General features: G+C 40.7%; 1 protein-coding gene across 3 annotated transcripts in view; it reads right to left on the bottom strand.

The window, feature by feature from the left end:
- mpped2a (metallophosphoesterase domain containing 2a) overlaps window positions 1–15312 on the bottom strand; it is an 82363-nt gene extending 67051 nt beyond the window's left edge. Inside the window, exons 1-3 of one of the 3 annotated variants that reach the window (XM_026177666.1) lie at window positions 14792–15312; window positions 13335–13444; window positions 12262–12533 (exon numbers count right to left, since the gene is read on the bottom strand). In XM_026177666.1, coding sequence (XP_026033451.1) covers window positions 12262–12374 — 113 coding nt within the window. In that variant the 5' untranslated portion in view covers window positions 12375–12533; window positions 13335–13444; window positions 14792–15312. Of the gene's footprint in view, window positions 1–12261; window positions 12534–13334; window positions 13445–14550; window positions 14762–14791 lie in introns of those variants that run through there. The other 2 variants (XM_026177675.1, XM_026177658.1) reach the window with 2 other exon arrangements.
- Between the last annotated feature and the right edge of the window lie 519 nt (window positions 15313–15831).

Raw genomic sequence — 15831 nt, 5'->3', positions numbered from 1 at the left:
TTTTCACAGAGAAATGTGTTATTTATCTCCCTTAAAAACAGTAGGATGCACTCACAGATTCACAAAAACCTCTGTGAAAAGAAAAGGAACATCTTCCATAAAAATCAACTTCCACAAAGTGTTACGAAAAGACATAAAACGACTATACAAATGAGTCATTGCTAAAGTCAAGCTAAACACTCTTTAAACTGCATAAACAGACGACTTGTCACATTGAGAAGCTGCAGGCTGAGCGTGCTTCATGTTAAAGATGACGTGACATTATCAAGCGATTGTGCCCTGCGATGCCAGGTCCAGCATGCAAGAATAGACCAAAATCTCAAAGACATCAAAAAGGAAAAAAAAAAAAAAAAGAAAGAAAGAAAAGGAGACCTGTCCAATGTCAACTGTCACTTAACCCTCACCACCACCATCCCGCCAAGCCCCAGCAGCAGGTCAGGGGTAGAGAGGGAACTTAATCAGAGGGTTCTCCTGTTACAAAAGCCCCTCCACTCCTGCTGGCAAGCAGTGGCAGGCCGACAGAAACAAAAGGCAACCGAACGCGACTAGCGCTTTGTTCTCAGGAGAGCTGTGACTGTGACTGCTGCTCCTCCACAAACTGTTTGCGGTTAAAACAGAAGAAGGGATGCCGAGGTCAGGGGTAAACATGAGGCTGGGAGCTCTTTATATGCCACTGACTCGTGAACACAGGCTACTGAGGCGTTTTCAATTCTGGGAAAGTCTGATTATGGCGAATCAATAGTCTCATAATGCGAGTGAATTGCTCTTCACTTTCTTATTATTCAGGCTGATGCATTCATTTTAGCCATTTGTTCTCAGTAGGGCCTGATGTATAATTTCAATAACAGTTTTTTTTTAGTCTAGTCTACAGAGACTGCTAGGTCAAACTGACTGAATAGGGGAGATGGAGGACACCAACCTGTACAGCTACGTCCATCTCATTTTCACTTGTCACCATTCCTTGTTAGAGTAAAGTAGAAAGGGACCAGTGCATCAGAAAGATGACTGCACCACCCAAACATCTGACTCTCTTTGCTGTTTTTTCTAATCAATGAATAAATCGAAGGCGTGGGTAGAGATTAAAGAGATCTAAATCTGGGATAGCATTGCCATTACAACCGATCTAAATCACAACCATGTGACCCAAATAAACAAAGGTGAAGAAGCAGCAGGGAAACCTCACACCAAGCGCCTCACATCAGACAAAACAAAATCTTGAACATATTTTAGTTCCTGACGGTGGATCATCATCTGTCATCTGGAGACACTTTTGGTTAAACCAGACAACCACAAGCAGGAACAGACTCTGGAAAGAGGTTTACCTTCAGGGTGTAGGTGAACTACAAACTAATAAAAAATAACAGCATTACAACAACAGCAGTGAAATAGTCACCAGTGAAAAGCAGACTGTGTAGCTGCTGCTTTAAGAAACACTACAATTAAACATATTTGGTCCAATAAGAGTTTTTTTTTTACCCAAGCTGGCAGCCTTAGTTCAGCTCCAAGGTTATTATCGTTAACGAAAACTAACGAAATAACGAAAACTAGAAGTGAAAAAACATTTTCCGTTAACGGAAATAAAAATAAAAACAAAAAAGGAAAACTAACTAAAACTGTAATGAGTGTTCACAAAACTAACTAAAATTAACTGAATTTATAGCAAAAATGTGTTTATTTTTGGTAGATGTGTGTGTGTCATACAATAGTCAAGGGTGAAAATGAAGTTTAGTTTCCAGATTTTTTTCTTGCTGTCTCATTATGCCAGCAGGTGGCAGTACGTTAGTCGAGTCGTCTGTGTTACCGCTCCGTCCACGCGCAGAATCATGTCAGGAGAAAGCGCCAGAGTCCAATTTGGGATTACTTTGAACATGACTGTGTTTTGGATAAAGCAAGTGTGGAAAGAGACAAATTATGAGGGACATTTCTAAAGGGGAAAAAAATCCCACAAACCTTAAAGTGCACTTGAAAAGTTCACACAAGAAGGCTAACCTAGCTTACCTTGAGAAGGGAGCACACTCAACCCTCATCCCCAGAAAACAGAAGCTAACCCCAGGCAAGCTAGCGTGATGCATCACGAGACAACAGGACTGGGATATCGACATAACTGTGTGAGTCAATTGCCCTCAAAAAGTTTATCAATTCACTTGAACCAAAATTACGAACACCCGATGCTGCAAGAGTTAATAGTCTCATTGGGGCCAAGATATAAATTTTATAGTTGCCTGGTATCAGTGGTTGTTCATCTGCCTTTATTCATTTATTTATTTAAAGAACCCATAGGTGGGAATGTGAGTTGTCTGTCTCTGCGTGTTAGCCCTGCGACAGACAGGCAACCTGTCCAGGGTGCAGGGTATGGTAGCTGGAATAGCAACATACCCAAGGTTAAGCAGAAGAGCATGACTGATATGATGAAACTGGGATTTTGTTGCACTTAATTATTGCAAACACAACTAAAACTATAACTGAAACTAATCAAAACTAAACTGAAACTAAGGATTTTCAAAAAAATAAAAACTAAACTAAACTAGCAAACAATTGGTAAAAACTAATTAACTGCCATTGACGTCTATAGACGTCAATTGAAAAACTTACGTTGACTGCCATTGACGTCTATAGACGTCAATTACGTTTTTCAATGGGAGGGGCTAGAATACAACCTCGGGCAGCTTGTCAGTGAAAACTGAAGCCCACCAGCAGTAAAAGTAGACCTGCAAGGAGGTGCAGGGTTTGCGCACGTAAGGGATTGCGCAGTGAGACAAAAATGTGGTGCAAGTCTCGTTGTGTGCCCTTGCATCCCGGAGAGTGTTATAATGATTACCACACAAAAGTGAATTATTCATTGTGAATAAATGTTTCACTATGTACATTTTATTTTTTCATATATTTGTAAATAAATTGTTTTGATAAAACATAACCTTTCTCAGTGTTATTTCTGTTTTATAGAAGTGAAAAACTATTTTATATGTTAGAGGTGTCACAAAGCAAGAAATATTAGTGTCAAAGGCACTTTTCTGCTTGAAATGTATTTTTCACAAAAAGCTCGTTTTCTCCCTTTTTTTGGTCAAAACAGGCATTTTTGGTGGAACCCACCTCTCTTCTACAGCTGATTACTAAAGAATGGAAAATGGTAGAAACAAGCTTTTCTTTTTGGATGAAAGAAGAGAGTCTGTTCTTCATTTTGGTAGGTTCAGCGTCTATATGATCATAACACACAGTTTTCTGTGGCTCTTCAAAATGAGTAAAAATGCTCAAAAACTGGCAGTGAGGAGTTACCTGATTTGAAAATGGCTGGCAGTGAATGAGTTAAAACTGATATAAAATTGAAAATCTGAAGTCAAAACTAAATAAAAAATAAAAACTAATGAAAATTGCAAAACTATTAAAACCCTGTTCAGCTCACACTGTTTTCTTAATTATTTCAGTTAAAATACAATTAATGCAAATCAATATGAAGACCACAGAATCTACCTTTAATCCAAGGAATATGAGTATTTGTGATTCGTGTTTAAAACAAACAAAACCCTGAATATTGACCAGAACACTTGCAAGTGTATTTTAGGAGTAATTATTTCTAAACAGAGCAGCCTTATTAATACCAATTTATTTATCCAGTGTATGGGAAAAAAATTAAGGGGTGGGGCATCTGTCTTCATAGCCTTTATTGTGTTGCTTAGCTAAATAGATTACGACTATCCATGCTCTGTGACGTAATAGAGAATTGAGAGTAGAAAAAAAACCCTGAAACTGAGCAGCAGGTTATTTGTACATAAGATGACTGCATAATGCATTTAATGTGAAAATTCACCGCTGCAACAACATACGGCAAAGGATGGAAAAGCATATTAGGTCTCCTTAACAACTATACCGTGCCACCCAACACTTAAAACATCCACCGTACCTACAGCTAGGGATGGGTATCGAAAACCGGTTCTTGTTGAGAACCGGTTCCCACTGTTTCAATTCCTTGGAATTGTTTGCCATTTTTGCAAACGATTCCCTTATCGATTCCAGTCGCCCCGAATGACGTCACCATGTTGCGGAGCGTCGCTTACCTGGCAGGAAACATGGCGGTTCAAACACTCAAAAGTTTGATTATACTTTACGAGAACGGATGACAACAGGGCAACTTGCAATACTTCCAAAGTAGATATTTCATTTAAGGGAGGAAACACTACGAATATGCAAAAGCATTTGCTCACAAAACACGCGATAACCTTAAATGAATGTCGTGTTTTTAATTCCGCTCCGGACTCGTGAATCTCAACCCAACAGCAGCGGTAACGTTTGCACGTCCTCTCCCGTTAATGCGGCAGGTAAATAATCAACAACAGTGCATATTATGTTAGCGCGATCTGCCTTATTACAAAACCTGCCATTACTGTGCATTTAGGTGACCATGATGAGACAGACAGAGTCTGGCTGGCTCAGATGCTGGCAGTTGTCGCTGCAGTCTACCGGTAGAGTCTCTTTTCAGGCCAGGATAGACGAATGTCACCGAGTGACTAAGTTTGTGGTAAAAGGCTTGCACCCACAGCAGATGCCCCCGATTTTCAGTAAGTGAATGTGTTTAATTGTAGGCAGGGACATTACTGGATATTCTTGTGTATTTGCTACAGAATAATTTATGTTGTACTTTGTTATTGCTACAGAAGAATATTTATTTTATTATTTTACATTTACAATTTTTTTTCCTGGGGACCCTGTGACACCCCATTTAAGAGCCGTAGGCTCTCTTAAGGATCTCTTAAGATCTCACTGTTGGGTTTGTAAGGCCATGTTACTCCTAAATTATCTTGTTCAAAGAGAAGATATAAAACAAAGTTCTAAGCTAATCGACCTTAGTGTTCTCCTTTTTTAAAAAAGAATCGATAAGAGAATCAATAAAGAATCGAATCGTTAAACAGAATCGAAAATGGAATCTGAATCGTGAAAATCTTATCAATACCCATCCCTACCTACAGCTGAACTAAAGTGTGCTGTATATACATTTTTGATACGTTTTGCATATCTATATACATATATACTGTCAAATCTTTATGTACATAATCAAATATAGTAAACAGTTATCCATTCCAACATTTTTGCAAGCTGCAGCCTGACTATAATATTAGGTTAATGTGCTGGTATGGTGGTGACACTACAGAGCCTTGTTGTTCTAAATGGCTGGTTCGTCTCAAGAACTCAAACAAACATGAATCAAAAGCAGAAACATTCTGTTTTCTCCTGTTTTTACTTTTGGTCTGCAATGACCAACTGAAGCTCTGAGGAGAAGGTGTTTGTTGTGCTGTGCTCACTGACAAATCAGACAAAAGGAGGGAGCTTTAAAACTTTTCTATTTACAAATCACACATTTATTCAACAATTATATCACCAATTATGTGAGCCTTTTCATCTTCAAAGCAACCCCCCTGCTGAAGGGTTCGCGTAAACAAGGTTTAACTTGTTTATCCACAATGTGATCGAAGAAAAGCAGGATCTCCTGGATGGACACACAGTCCATTTCATGTTAAAAGTGGGGTCACATGGGTGGAAAAGCTACTATTACTGACTCGGAGATGGAAACGTCCTGTTGAATTATCATCCTGCCACCTCGAAAGGATTCTTCTGTCACGTGACTCTACATACTGAGCAACCTCCCTCTTTGCAATGAGCCAACTCAGACTGACAAAAAAAAGCTGAATTTCACCAAACGCAAACACTACAGCATTGGCTCAGAAACGGGTACTGTGCACAAATCCAGTTCCAAAAGCCATTTCCTCTGCTGCTTTTACAGCTCTCCTCTAACAGACTAGAAAAAGGAAATATGGCACATAAAAAAATCCTTCAGGAGTTCATTAATAAAACCAGGACTGTGCTGAAAATGAAAGTGTCAAAGCCGTGCGTGTGCTTCTCTTGGCGTTTCCTCACCAGCTCGTGTCAGAATATCCACGTGTATTGATGCACCGGTAAATGATTCATACTTACAATCTCCTCAATTATTCACAGGGCAGGAATAATTAACGAGGCACGTGGAGAAGAAGGACTTTGTTAAATGTGGAAGATTTTTTCACATGTAGAGGGGTCGGGGGAAATTCCATTTCTGTGCATTGCAGTCAATGTAATGAGCTCAGGTGTCTCCAGTAACTGATTTTAACAGACAGTAAACAGTAATAAAGCACCAGCATCACAAGGGAAAAGAAAACATTTTAAGACTCTCTGTTCTCTACAACTTCACCATCGTTTGAGGGTGGAGCATCTCTGTATTCACCAGTGATTTTTGGGTGTGAAGCTGTACCGGTTGGCTATATTCTTTTTTTTTTAATTTTGGCTTTCTCAAAATTTTGAAAAACACTTCAAAATCCTGCCACATTTTACAACATACACATAGATGGATGCAATTCTTATTTTCCTTAATTTAGGAAAAGCTTTTCATTTATCAGATTAAAAGTATAATTTTTTCTGGTAGTATCGACATAGGTAATTTCCACTGCTTTGTATTAAGATGAAGTTGAATAAATATAAGTACACGAGGAATTACAAAGCAATATAAAAATCTTTTCTCTCCATTGCTTAAATGTTCTGGACGGCAACAACATTTGTTTTTTCCAATCTCTCTCTCACACACACACACACACACACACACACACACACACACACACACACACACACACACACACACACACACACACACACACACACACACACACACACACACACACACCACTTTAAATCCTAATAAATGCTAAAAATTATAACATGTAAGAATAAATTCCAGGCTGCTCCTAATGCTTCTATTTGATTATTTATTTAGGTGCATCAGCTGATAACAATACATTTTTAAAAATTATCCAGCTGTAATGGGGAAAGTCAAGTTTATATCTGCCACTTAATAACCATGGGATAGCAAGGGAAATGATTTGCTTGTTTTACTTGTTCTTGTGACAAAAGTTAAAACTGAACACTTTAAACCTGAAACACAAAGAAAAGCTGAGGGGTACAACGGGCTCACTGTGAAAATAAAAAGAGAGGAAAAGGCAAAAACACCATTGTCCATATTCACAGAGGTTTTAAAAATGCTCCGACTGCTCTTAACTCAGCAGAGTCCCTTTTCAGGTGCCATTAAAAAACTCAGAGTGAGGAATGGACAAGAACTTTGCAGCGTAGGTTCTTCTCCCTGAGGCACTGCCATTGGGCCTTCATTAAAAATCCCAGCATGATTCTTGTTAGTGATGCTGAATCCATGCAGGGAAACTCGTTCCGTAATGACAAACATGATTTAACGGGGCTTACAGGTTGGGTCTGAAAGAAGATATCACAAGTCAAGGAATAAAATTCGAGATTTAAATCGGCTATTCCTCAAGAATGGATAAATAATGTTGTTCAATCCGATTATATCTTTAATGACACAAAAACGTCTCCCATCACCGACCCTGGTGGTGATTGAGAAAGCTTTCTCCGCTGACACTGTTTTGCTGGCTTGCATGGCACGCACATCCAGTGGGAATTAAATAAATTAACACTCCAAAGGCGTTAATGGCGTAATGCAGTTAAATCATCGAGCGAGAAATGCCAACGCATCTGCGATCAAGATCAACCACCAACAACATCATCTCTGCCCAATCTAATCCGGTGCACTTGATTAACTCCTCGTTATTGCAGGCCTGGATCGCGTTTCTCCCTCCAGTGTTTTATGCTGGGTGTTTTTTTTTCCATGTCTCACCTGCACACTCCACTGCTTAAAATGTGATTACGAAATCTTAGGTTTAGGAATAAAAGTAAGCAAAGGTAAGGATTTTTTGTTGGGCACTTTTTACATTTTTGACAATTTCATGTTATTAATAATAACAATAAAAAAAACACTATCAACATGTAACTGATTGGAAAAATGATCATTTCTTGCAGTACAACTAGGATTTAATTCCCCTTTGAACCTGAAGAAATTAAAGGTTAAGAGCAATCCAGTTCAGCTGTCTATGTCAAAATGTTAAGAGATATGACTTGCCACCAACCTTCCCCCCAAGTCCAGTAACATCATTTAAAGTCTTATTAAATCCTGAAATGTAAATGTTTTTCAAGAGCTTTTCAGGAGTCCTTTTAGTTTCAGCTCTGCCTGTCTGTCTGTATGTGCCTGTGTGTCAGGCCTTCCCACAGTCTTGCCCAGATCCTGCCCAAATTGGATACGAAGTCATTAGTGTCCCAACTCGAAGCATATGTTCCAAGTTGCTGAGCATTTCATTTCACAAGACGATGACGAGGGGGCTGAGGAGAGGGAGTTAAAAGGAGAAAAAAAAGAAAAAAAGAAAAAAAAGAAACACAGTCGGCACAGAAAAATAAACCAGACGCAAACTGGGCCAGACTGAGCCTGTCGCTCACTCACACAGAGGCAGGGGCGTCCCATGCTCCGAAGAAAGTCCACTTTGACTTCGGGGTCCCGTTCCACAGCATCAGCTTATGAGCGCCACTGTGTGCGTGCGTGACTTTCTACGTGCTCTACATTCATGTTTTCATATGCGGGTCAGGGAATGATACCTTCCACGCCACACAAAAGGCACTGCTGTACTCCATCTGAGAAATCTAAATATTCTGTCTAGGACGGGAGGGGAAAAAAACATTAGAGCGAGGATTATATTTCAAAAGGCGGGCAACCCCCCACCCCCAGCCTCCACCCCTCTCTCTGCTTGCAGAGAAGCAACAACTTTATTTATGTCCAAATACTGCAGATGCAGTGAGAGAACGGCGAGCAAGTCGGATTATTATCTCCCAAATCTAAACAAACCTTTACTTTCCTCGAACAGAGCTCGTATTCTATAAGCACTTAAACATAGCAGGGAAGGGGGTGGGGGGATGGGCTCGGAGGATTGTGTGTGTGTGCGTGAGCGCGTGTAATCTCAGGGTTCCCAGACCGAGTTTAAGAATGACAGGGTAAAACACTGCAGGCTCTGTGGAAGCCAGGAAACAGCCTAATGTATTTATCCAAACACATATCTGCTGAGAGGCCCCATGGCTTTAACACATCCCCTTCTACACGGGCTCACCTCCAAAAAGAATCACACTGAAAACTGGACTTAAAACACCCCCCCCCCCCCAAAAAGAAAACAACCCCACAATGAGCAAAAAATACAACAAAAACAACAACAAAAAAACCTGATTACAGTGATTATAGGAATAAATACTGAGATTACATTCTCAAAGTTTTCAACCACTGTATTATTACATTTTTTCCACTCTGTTCCTCTTGCACTGAACTGAAACTCCTACCGTAAACCCTCTTTCACAAAATAACACCAAAAATATACCTTATAACGACTTTCTTACAGCCGCATCTGTTCTCGTTTGTCATCGTCTGGAATAAAAGTAAAACAGTCTCCAGGTGACGAATGAAGATGATGATCCACTTTTAGAAAATGTTTTTAAGTTTCCCTGTAAACATCAGGAAGATCCATCCTTTTCCTACTTTGCTTTCTTCCCCTCCTCCTCTTTCCATTTTCTTCCAAAAATGTTTTTTGTAAGGCTTTCACAACTCAACTTATGCACAACTGCTGCAGCACTGCAAATAAAAAGGCAGGGAGAAACCATAGTAAGACTTCCCAGGGAACCAAAAACAAACCCTGTCAATTCAAGAAGCATAAAAATAATAAATCCAAAAATAAACCATGGTATTTCAGAAAAAATGTTACCTCAGAGAGGATGTGTTTGTTTTTCTTTGGTTTTTTTAAATTTTTATAAAGACAGAAAAAATATTGTGTGGATGTTCTATTATTTGCCTTTTCAAAGACTGCGGAAGCCTCACCAAACATCAAACCAGACTCTGTTCTGGTGAATCCTGTGCTGCTCGACATGTGTTAACCCAGACTCATGACGGCGCATTTGTTCTGATTTTTAATGTTGTCTTTGCGATCCATTAAAACAGGACTGATGTAACGCAAGCTGATAGGTGAGGTCGCCTCCCTTTTCACCACACTCGGAAGCACGGGCACTTGCTGTACTTGGCAGCCCCACTTGCAGCTGAGGAATCCCAAATCAACACAGTGGCACAATTGTGAGAACACTGCCAACACCAAGAGGAAGGCAAAACTCCACTGAGCTGTTTACAATACTCCATCTCCCAAAAATAATCCTGCTTACATGAATGTGATTATTATGCACACACACACACACACACACACACACACACACACACACACACACACACACACACACACACACACACACACACACACAGGATTGTGGGACTCTGAGTGTTTCAGGCAAATGATATTTAAAAATAAATAAATAAATAAAAAATAAATAAAAAAAAACTTGTCTGCCAGATGTTGCTGCTCCCTAAAGTGAATCAGTGCAGCTGTTTGTTGAAGATCTTGGACTGACTAAAAACATCTCCTTTATGATTGTTTACATATCTGCATTATCTCAGCCTCTCACACTTCACATACAAAATTAATTAATTAATTTAAAAAAAACTCCAGTCCTACACGACAATCCCAACAGCTGCCATCTCGGTTCAGCCCGGTGCCACCACCACATCTGCAGCCCAAAGCAAAGACTTCTCCCGGCCTCTTATTTGGCTTCATACACACCAAGGTGACGTGGTTACTCCACTTAATACGTTGATTTGCCGATTTTTCAGCTTCACCTTTGATTTCAGTGTGATCTAAGAACGCTGTAACTGCGCAACAAGATCGAACATGTGTGCACAAATCTGTAATCGTGGCTCTGCAGCTCTCTGGAACAGCGTCTCAGCGATCTCTAAGATGTGATTTTGAAGGGATTGAATGGATTCTCACAAGTCAATCATATGTTGTTGTTTTTTTGTTTTTGTTTTTTACCATAACATTGCCTAAACTGACAATTTTATAATTACCATTTTCTGTGCTAACAAGGAAAGCTGGGAGGGGAAAAAAGCCATGAGCTTTGCTGTGATTTTACCCCCAACAACGTAATTATATGTGAGGACTTGGGAACGGCACATTTGTACAGACCTCACTGTGAAAGCTGTCTACAACAAAGATTAGAATGCTTTGGTTAGCGCTCTTATGTTTTGGCGTGGGCTGGATTTTCTCACATTATTGTACATTTTGGTGTTTTGACTTTCAAAAATTCAAAGCAGCGTCACCATCGACACTGCTCTACAATGTTTATTTCGGGCATAAATTGCATTTATCCCTGTGTGTTCCGCTCACGATGTAGAAAAAAGAAAATAAATTGATGGGCTGTTCTTTTCCCCATAAATAAATGCACACGTAAAGGCAAAAAAATGAAAAAGAAAACAGGAGAAAAGAAAGAAATGACAAACAACTCCATTACAGCGATGATGGAAACTACAAACAGGCTCTTCAATCTCTTCCTGGCCCTGCTGCAGGTTAACTTCACAACATACACAGAGAATAAATGTCACGAGCACGCAGTGTACACAAAACCAGCAGTCAACAACCTTTTGGGAAAATCTCACAACTGCTCTAATTGGAAGAAGACACAAAGTGAGCTGCAGCTCTGTTAATATCTGGTCACAGCTAAAACACAGCGTTGTAAAGTGTGTTTGTGTGTGAGGGTGTGTGTCGAGGGTTGATGGGTCACAGCGCTCTGACCCACTAATGAGAGGAGCAGCATAACCACATCAGACAAGAGCAACACTAAGTAACTGGTCTAATAAATAACTAAGGAGAGCGCCTTAATGCAGACAAAGCATCCACATACCGCAATGACAACATGGCACAAATGATAACCGTCTCACAGCGAGACCGCAGCACACACCGGTGAGCAGTACGCACCAACAGCACGCGCAAGAAAGATTACAAAAATAAATAAATAAAACAACACCACAAGTTAGAAAAACCAGCGCAAGTATGTGTGATGCACAGAATCAGTGTTAGTCTGCAGATGCTGCGCTTTTGTTCAGTGCTTCACTGCCGCTAAAACTTTTATTCACAAAAAATGATTTGTACTGCGTTACATCACGCACCACCATACACTCAGTGAACAACAGAGACTGCATTAAACCTGCTGGCTTCCTGTATTGTTCTTAAAGCGTATGCATGATTCTGAAATTAGTTTAAAATGTCACAGAAAGAGCAGGTTTATAAATGACACTGCTGCAATGTGTCATTTATATATTCTATTCTATTCTATTCTATTTAAATGTTCCTCGTGACCAACTCAGTTTGGAATAAAGATCACAAATAAAATTCATTTGGAGAGAGAGAAAATATTTCTTTCTGATTTAACTTTGCCAGCTCATAACAACTGTGTGTGTGTATTTGTGTGCGTGTGTGAGCGTGAACTTACATGTGGACGTGTGGGGGCTGGAAGCGGCTCTGGTTGATGTTGTAGTGCGTGAAGGCCTGTGTGGGGTTGGAGCTGTACTCGTCCACAGTGATGGTCACTTTGCCATGAGCCATCCTTCCACAGTTTGGACATGAGATGCTGTTCGTTCACCGAGATTCAGCAGCAAGCCGTGCGGCGGTCATCCTTCAGAGCTGCTCTCCAGAAGCCCAGGAAGCCTCCCTGCAGCAGCAGCAGCAACCCAGCTGACTGACTCGACCACGACACACTGCTCTCTGCACCGACAGGAGACACACACACCAGCTGTTTTAAAAAGACGTGCACTTTCTTCTGAATACACTCACGAGTAAGGGCTTCACATAAGAAAATTAAAAAAATATCGCAGGTTAGACTTATACATTTTAAAGTGAATGCAAATGCAAAGACTAAAGATAAAGCACGCATGCATGCAGTGACGGCATGTACAGTCTTATTCAGCTTCAGAGAACAGAAACCACCTGAAATTTGCTAGAAAAAAAATCCTCAAACAGCTCATCAAACACATCCTCATAAAAGCCTCAATAGAAAAATACAATGAGGCAATTTAAACACAATTAGCAGATGTACTCTACCTTTGAAAGCAGCAAGGGAATTTTTTAAGAGTGAAGTTTACAAAAAACTCTTCTCTGACTTTTTAAGCAACAATTTCTACTCTGGAAAGCACTTTATTAGCTTCAATGAAAACATATTTAAATGTAAAAAAATTAAATTTACATAAAAAATTTCAATCACTACAAGCAAATTAAAAAACAACAACAAAAAAACAAAAACAAAAAGAAAGGCTGCAGGCAGAATGTCTGCTGGTGAGGAATTGCTGCAATTGCTTCTATAAAATGAGAAATTCTTCACAATGCATGCATGCATCAAAGAGGTCTCCTTCCCCACTGACTGTAAGCCAAGCACAAAAACATATCCATGCTCCAATTTTGAAAGGATCCAATAGCAATTAATGAGATGCTATGGCATCTCTGCTCCACTGTACAACAAAGACTTAAAAAAGAAAATGCTGCTATGATGCATCCCTGGAGCTCACTCACCAGATCCGCTGTGAGTCTCCTTGCACCCTGAGCCTCCCTCCTGTCTGACCTCCCTAACTGATAGTAGAGTGGCCACTGTGGGCTTTGACAGCCGTTTTATACCAGACCTCCTGATGCAGCCATGAGCAAGAGAAGAAAAGAAAAGAAAGAGGGAGAAAAAATGCCCTCAATTTAACAAGTCTGTCATATCTTTTGGAGGGAAATCAACAAAGCTCGAGAGTTCACATGATGGTTAAATCCTTGGATGGAGAAGTGAGATAAAAACAAAGAAAGCGGCTGCTGGATAAACAAGACTCCAATTTAAACTTTGTTTTGTTTGTTTGTTTGTTTTTTAAAGAAAATGTCCTATTTTCACTAAAGCATTGATTTATGTTTTCTGGGTCGGCTGCATCCTGCTTCCTATTATGCACGTTATCAATTTAAGTCAAAAAGATATATGCCAGCCGGGAAAAAGCTGGTTAAACTAGACTTTTAAAATAAAATAAATAAATAAAAATTAAAAATGCATGAGCAAAATCTAAGCAGCTCCACTGCACACTCAACTCTTTACATTTCAAAGTGTGGAAAAAAAGAGTCACATTAAAATCCTTGTTACACATGAAACAAGTGTATTGATCTTCCTGGGCCTTAAATTTAAAAAAAAGAAAAGAAAATGCACTTCTGTACAAAACTGCCCTATCGGATGTCCTGCACTTCACCTCCTCTGCAATCATTAAAAAATCTGAACCTAGTACTGCTTCTGCTGCAGTTACTCGGAAAATGTGCTTTTTCTCTGCAAATGTAGGCCGAAAATCTGTGTGCAGCATGCTCCACAGTCTTCTGATTTTGTGTGTGTGTGTGTTTCTATGTGTGTGTTGGGCTGCCGAAACTCGCCTGTCTGTCTCTACCTTATGGCTACAGTAGTAGCAACTAGCACTCTAGCTTAGCCTGCTAAACCTGCCCTGGCAATAGATTTTTTTATTATTATTATGCACGCTGTAGCTTCGCGTTGAGCTGCTTTTCTGTAACGTCGGTGCGCGCACACATGGTCGGTGCAGTCCTCGGATATGTAGCGCGCTCGTACGCCAGCATATAGCTAACTTCAGGAGTAGAAATCACTCCGGTAAGCAGAGGAGGGGTTGAAGGCGAATAAATTGACCCTTTCTGATCACACGCTCACACAACGATGCGTTCTATGCGCCGCTCGCTATTAACACCGCCGCTTGCAGGAACGTACACAAAAAGAAAGGTCCGTGCAATCCTGAACTCTGCTTCTGAGATACTAAAAGCACCCAAAGGTGGTCAGTGTCACAACACCGTCGCGCTAACCTCTGGCTCTTCCTCGTAAATGACAAGCCACCTTATAACCGACAGCTTTGTGTCAGGGGTTGCTTTTTCCCCCCTCCTAGTCTCCTCTCTTTCCCCCCTTATTCCCTTCCCTTTTCGGTTCTCAAAGAAAAGCGGAAAGGTTGTTCTACCTTCGTCGTGTGGGTTTTTTTTGTGCGTGTTTTTTGTGGCCGGAGAAAATAGTGTCGGGTCGGGGTCGCCCTCTACGCAGCGGCGGCGGAGGAGGCGGCGGCAGCGGCGGCGGCGGAGAGACGTGGGTCCATGCGGCAGCAGCAGCAGTAGAGCGGGCAGGTTCGTACACGACCGTCCGGGGGTTGCGGCAGATAGGGCAGAACCTTCGACCCGACGGGACCTCTGCTGGCTCCTGTGGAAAGAAACCAGACAAGAAGAGAGCGGAGGGGGTAAAAGCCAGAGAGAAGGACGAGAGACACTGACAGACAAGAGAGAGAGAGAGAGAGAGAGATAGAGAGAGCGCGAGAACAGCTTGGGTCTGACGGAGGGGGAGCCGGAGTGCAGTGAGTCGAAGCTGCCACTGGGGTCAGAGAGCAGGAGCAAGCACAACCCCCCGCCACCTCCCGTGCGCGTGCCCTTACCGGCGGGCACACGCAAGAGGCAGGAGAAGTGGAGGGGAGGGCGGGGAAGGAGGAGGGTGCTCGCGCAGTCCCGCTCTATGCTGCATTCACTTACTTTCGGAAATGGCAAGTCTTGTCAAATGAATGAAATGAGTAAAGATGATTAGACAGGATGAGTATTTTTTTGTGTGTGGTAACAACAACGTTGCTTTGGAATAAATAATACTTTATTAAACCACAATGTATATTTACATAATTATTATTTTAAGCCCATGTTTCTAAACTGCCAGCTAATTTACAAACTATATAAGTATTTATAGAGCCTAGACTGCAAAAATGTGATATGTTGTAATATTCAATTGATTTATTGAAGATTGATCAGTCGTTTATGTGGCGACCAAAAGATGCTGGGAATACATGTCTGTGGGGAAGAAAACAAGTATGTCTGGTATAAATGCTACAACTTACTAATGATGTGATCTTTATAAAAGGGATTACAAGTAGTAGCAAATACGTTATTTATAAAGAGTTGTCAAGTGAGTTAGCTTTTAATAAATATAAGTTTCCAAGTATTGGCTGATAGTATTAATATTTAAAAT

The sequence above is a fragment of the Astatotilapia calliptera genome, chromosome 1 (assembly GCF_900246225.1).
Source record: "Astatotilapia calliptera chromosome 1, fAstCal1.2, whole genome shotgun sequence".
Classification (NCBI taxonomy): domain Eukaryota; kingdom Metazoa; phylum Chordata; class Actinopteri; order Cichliformes; family Cichlidae; genus Astatotilapia; species Astatotilapia calliptera.
The sequence above is the reverse complement of the archived record's forward strand: the minus strand, read 5'-3'. Positions and strand labels throughout refer to the sequence as shown.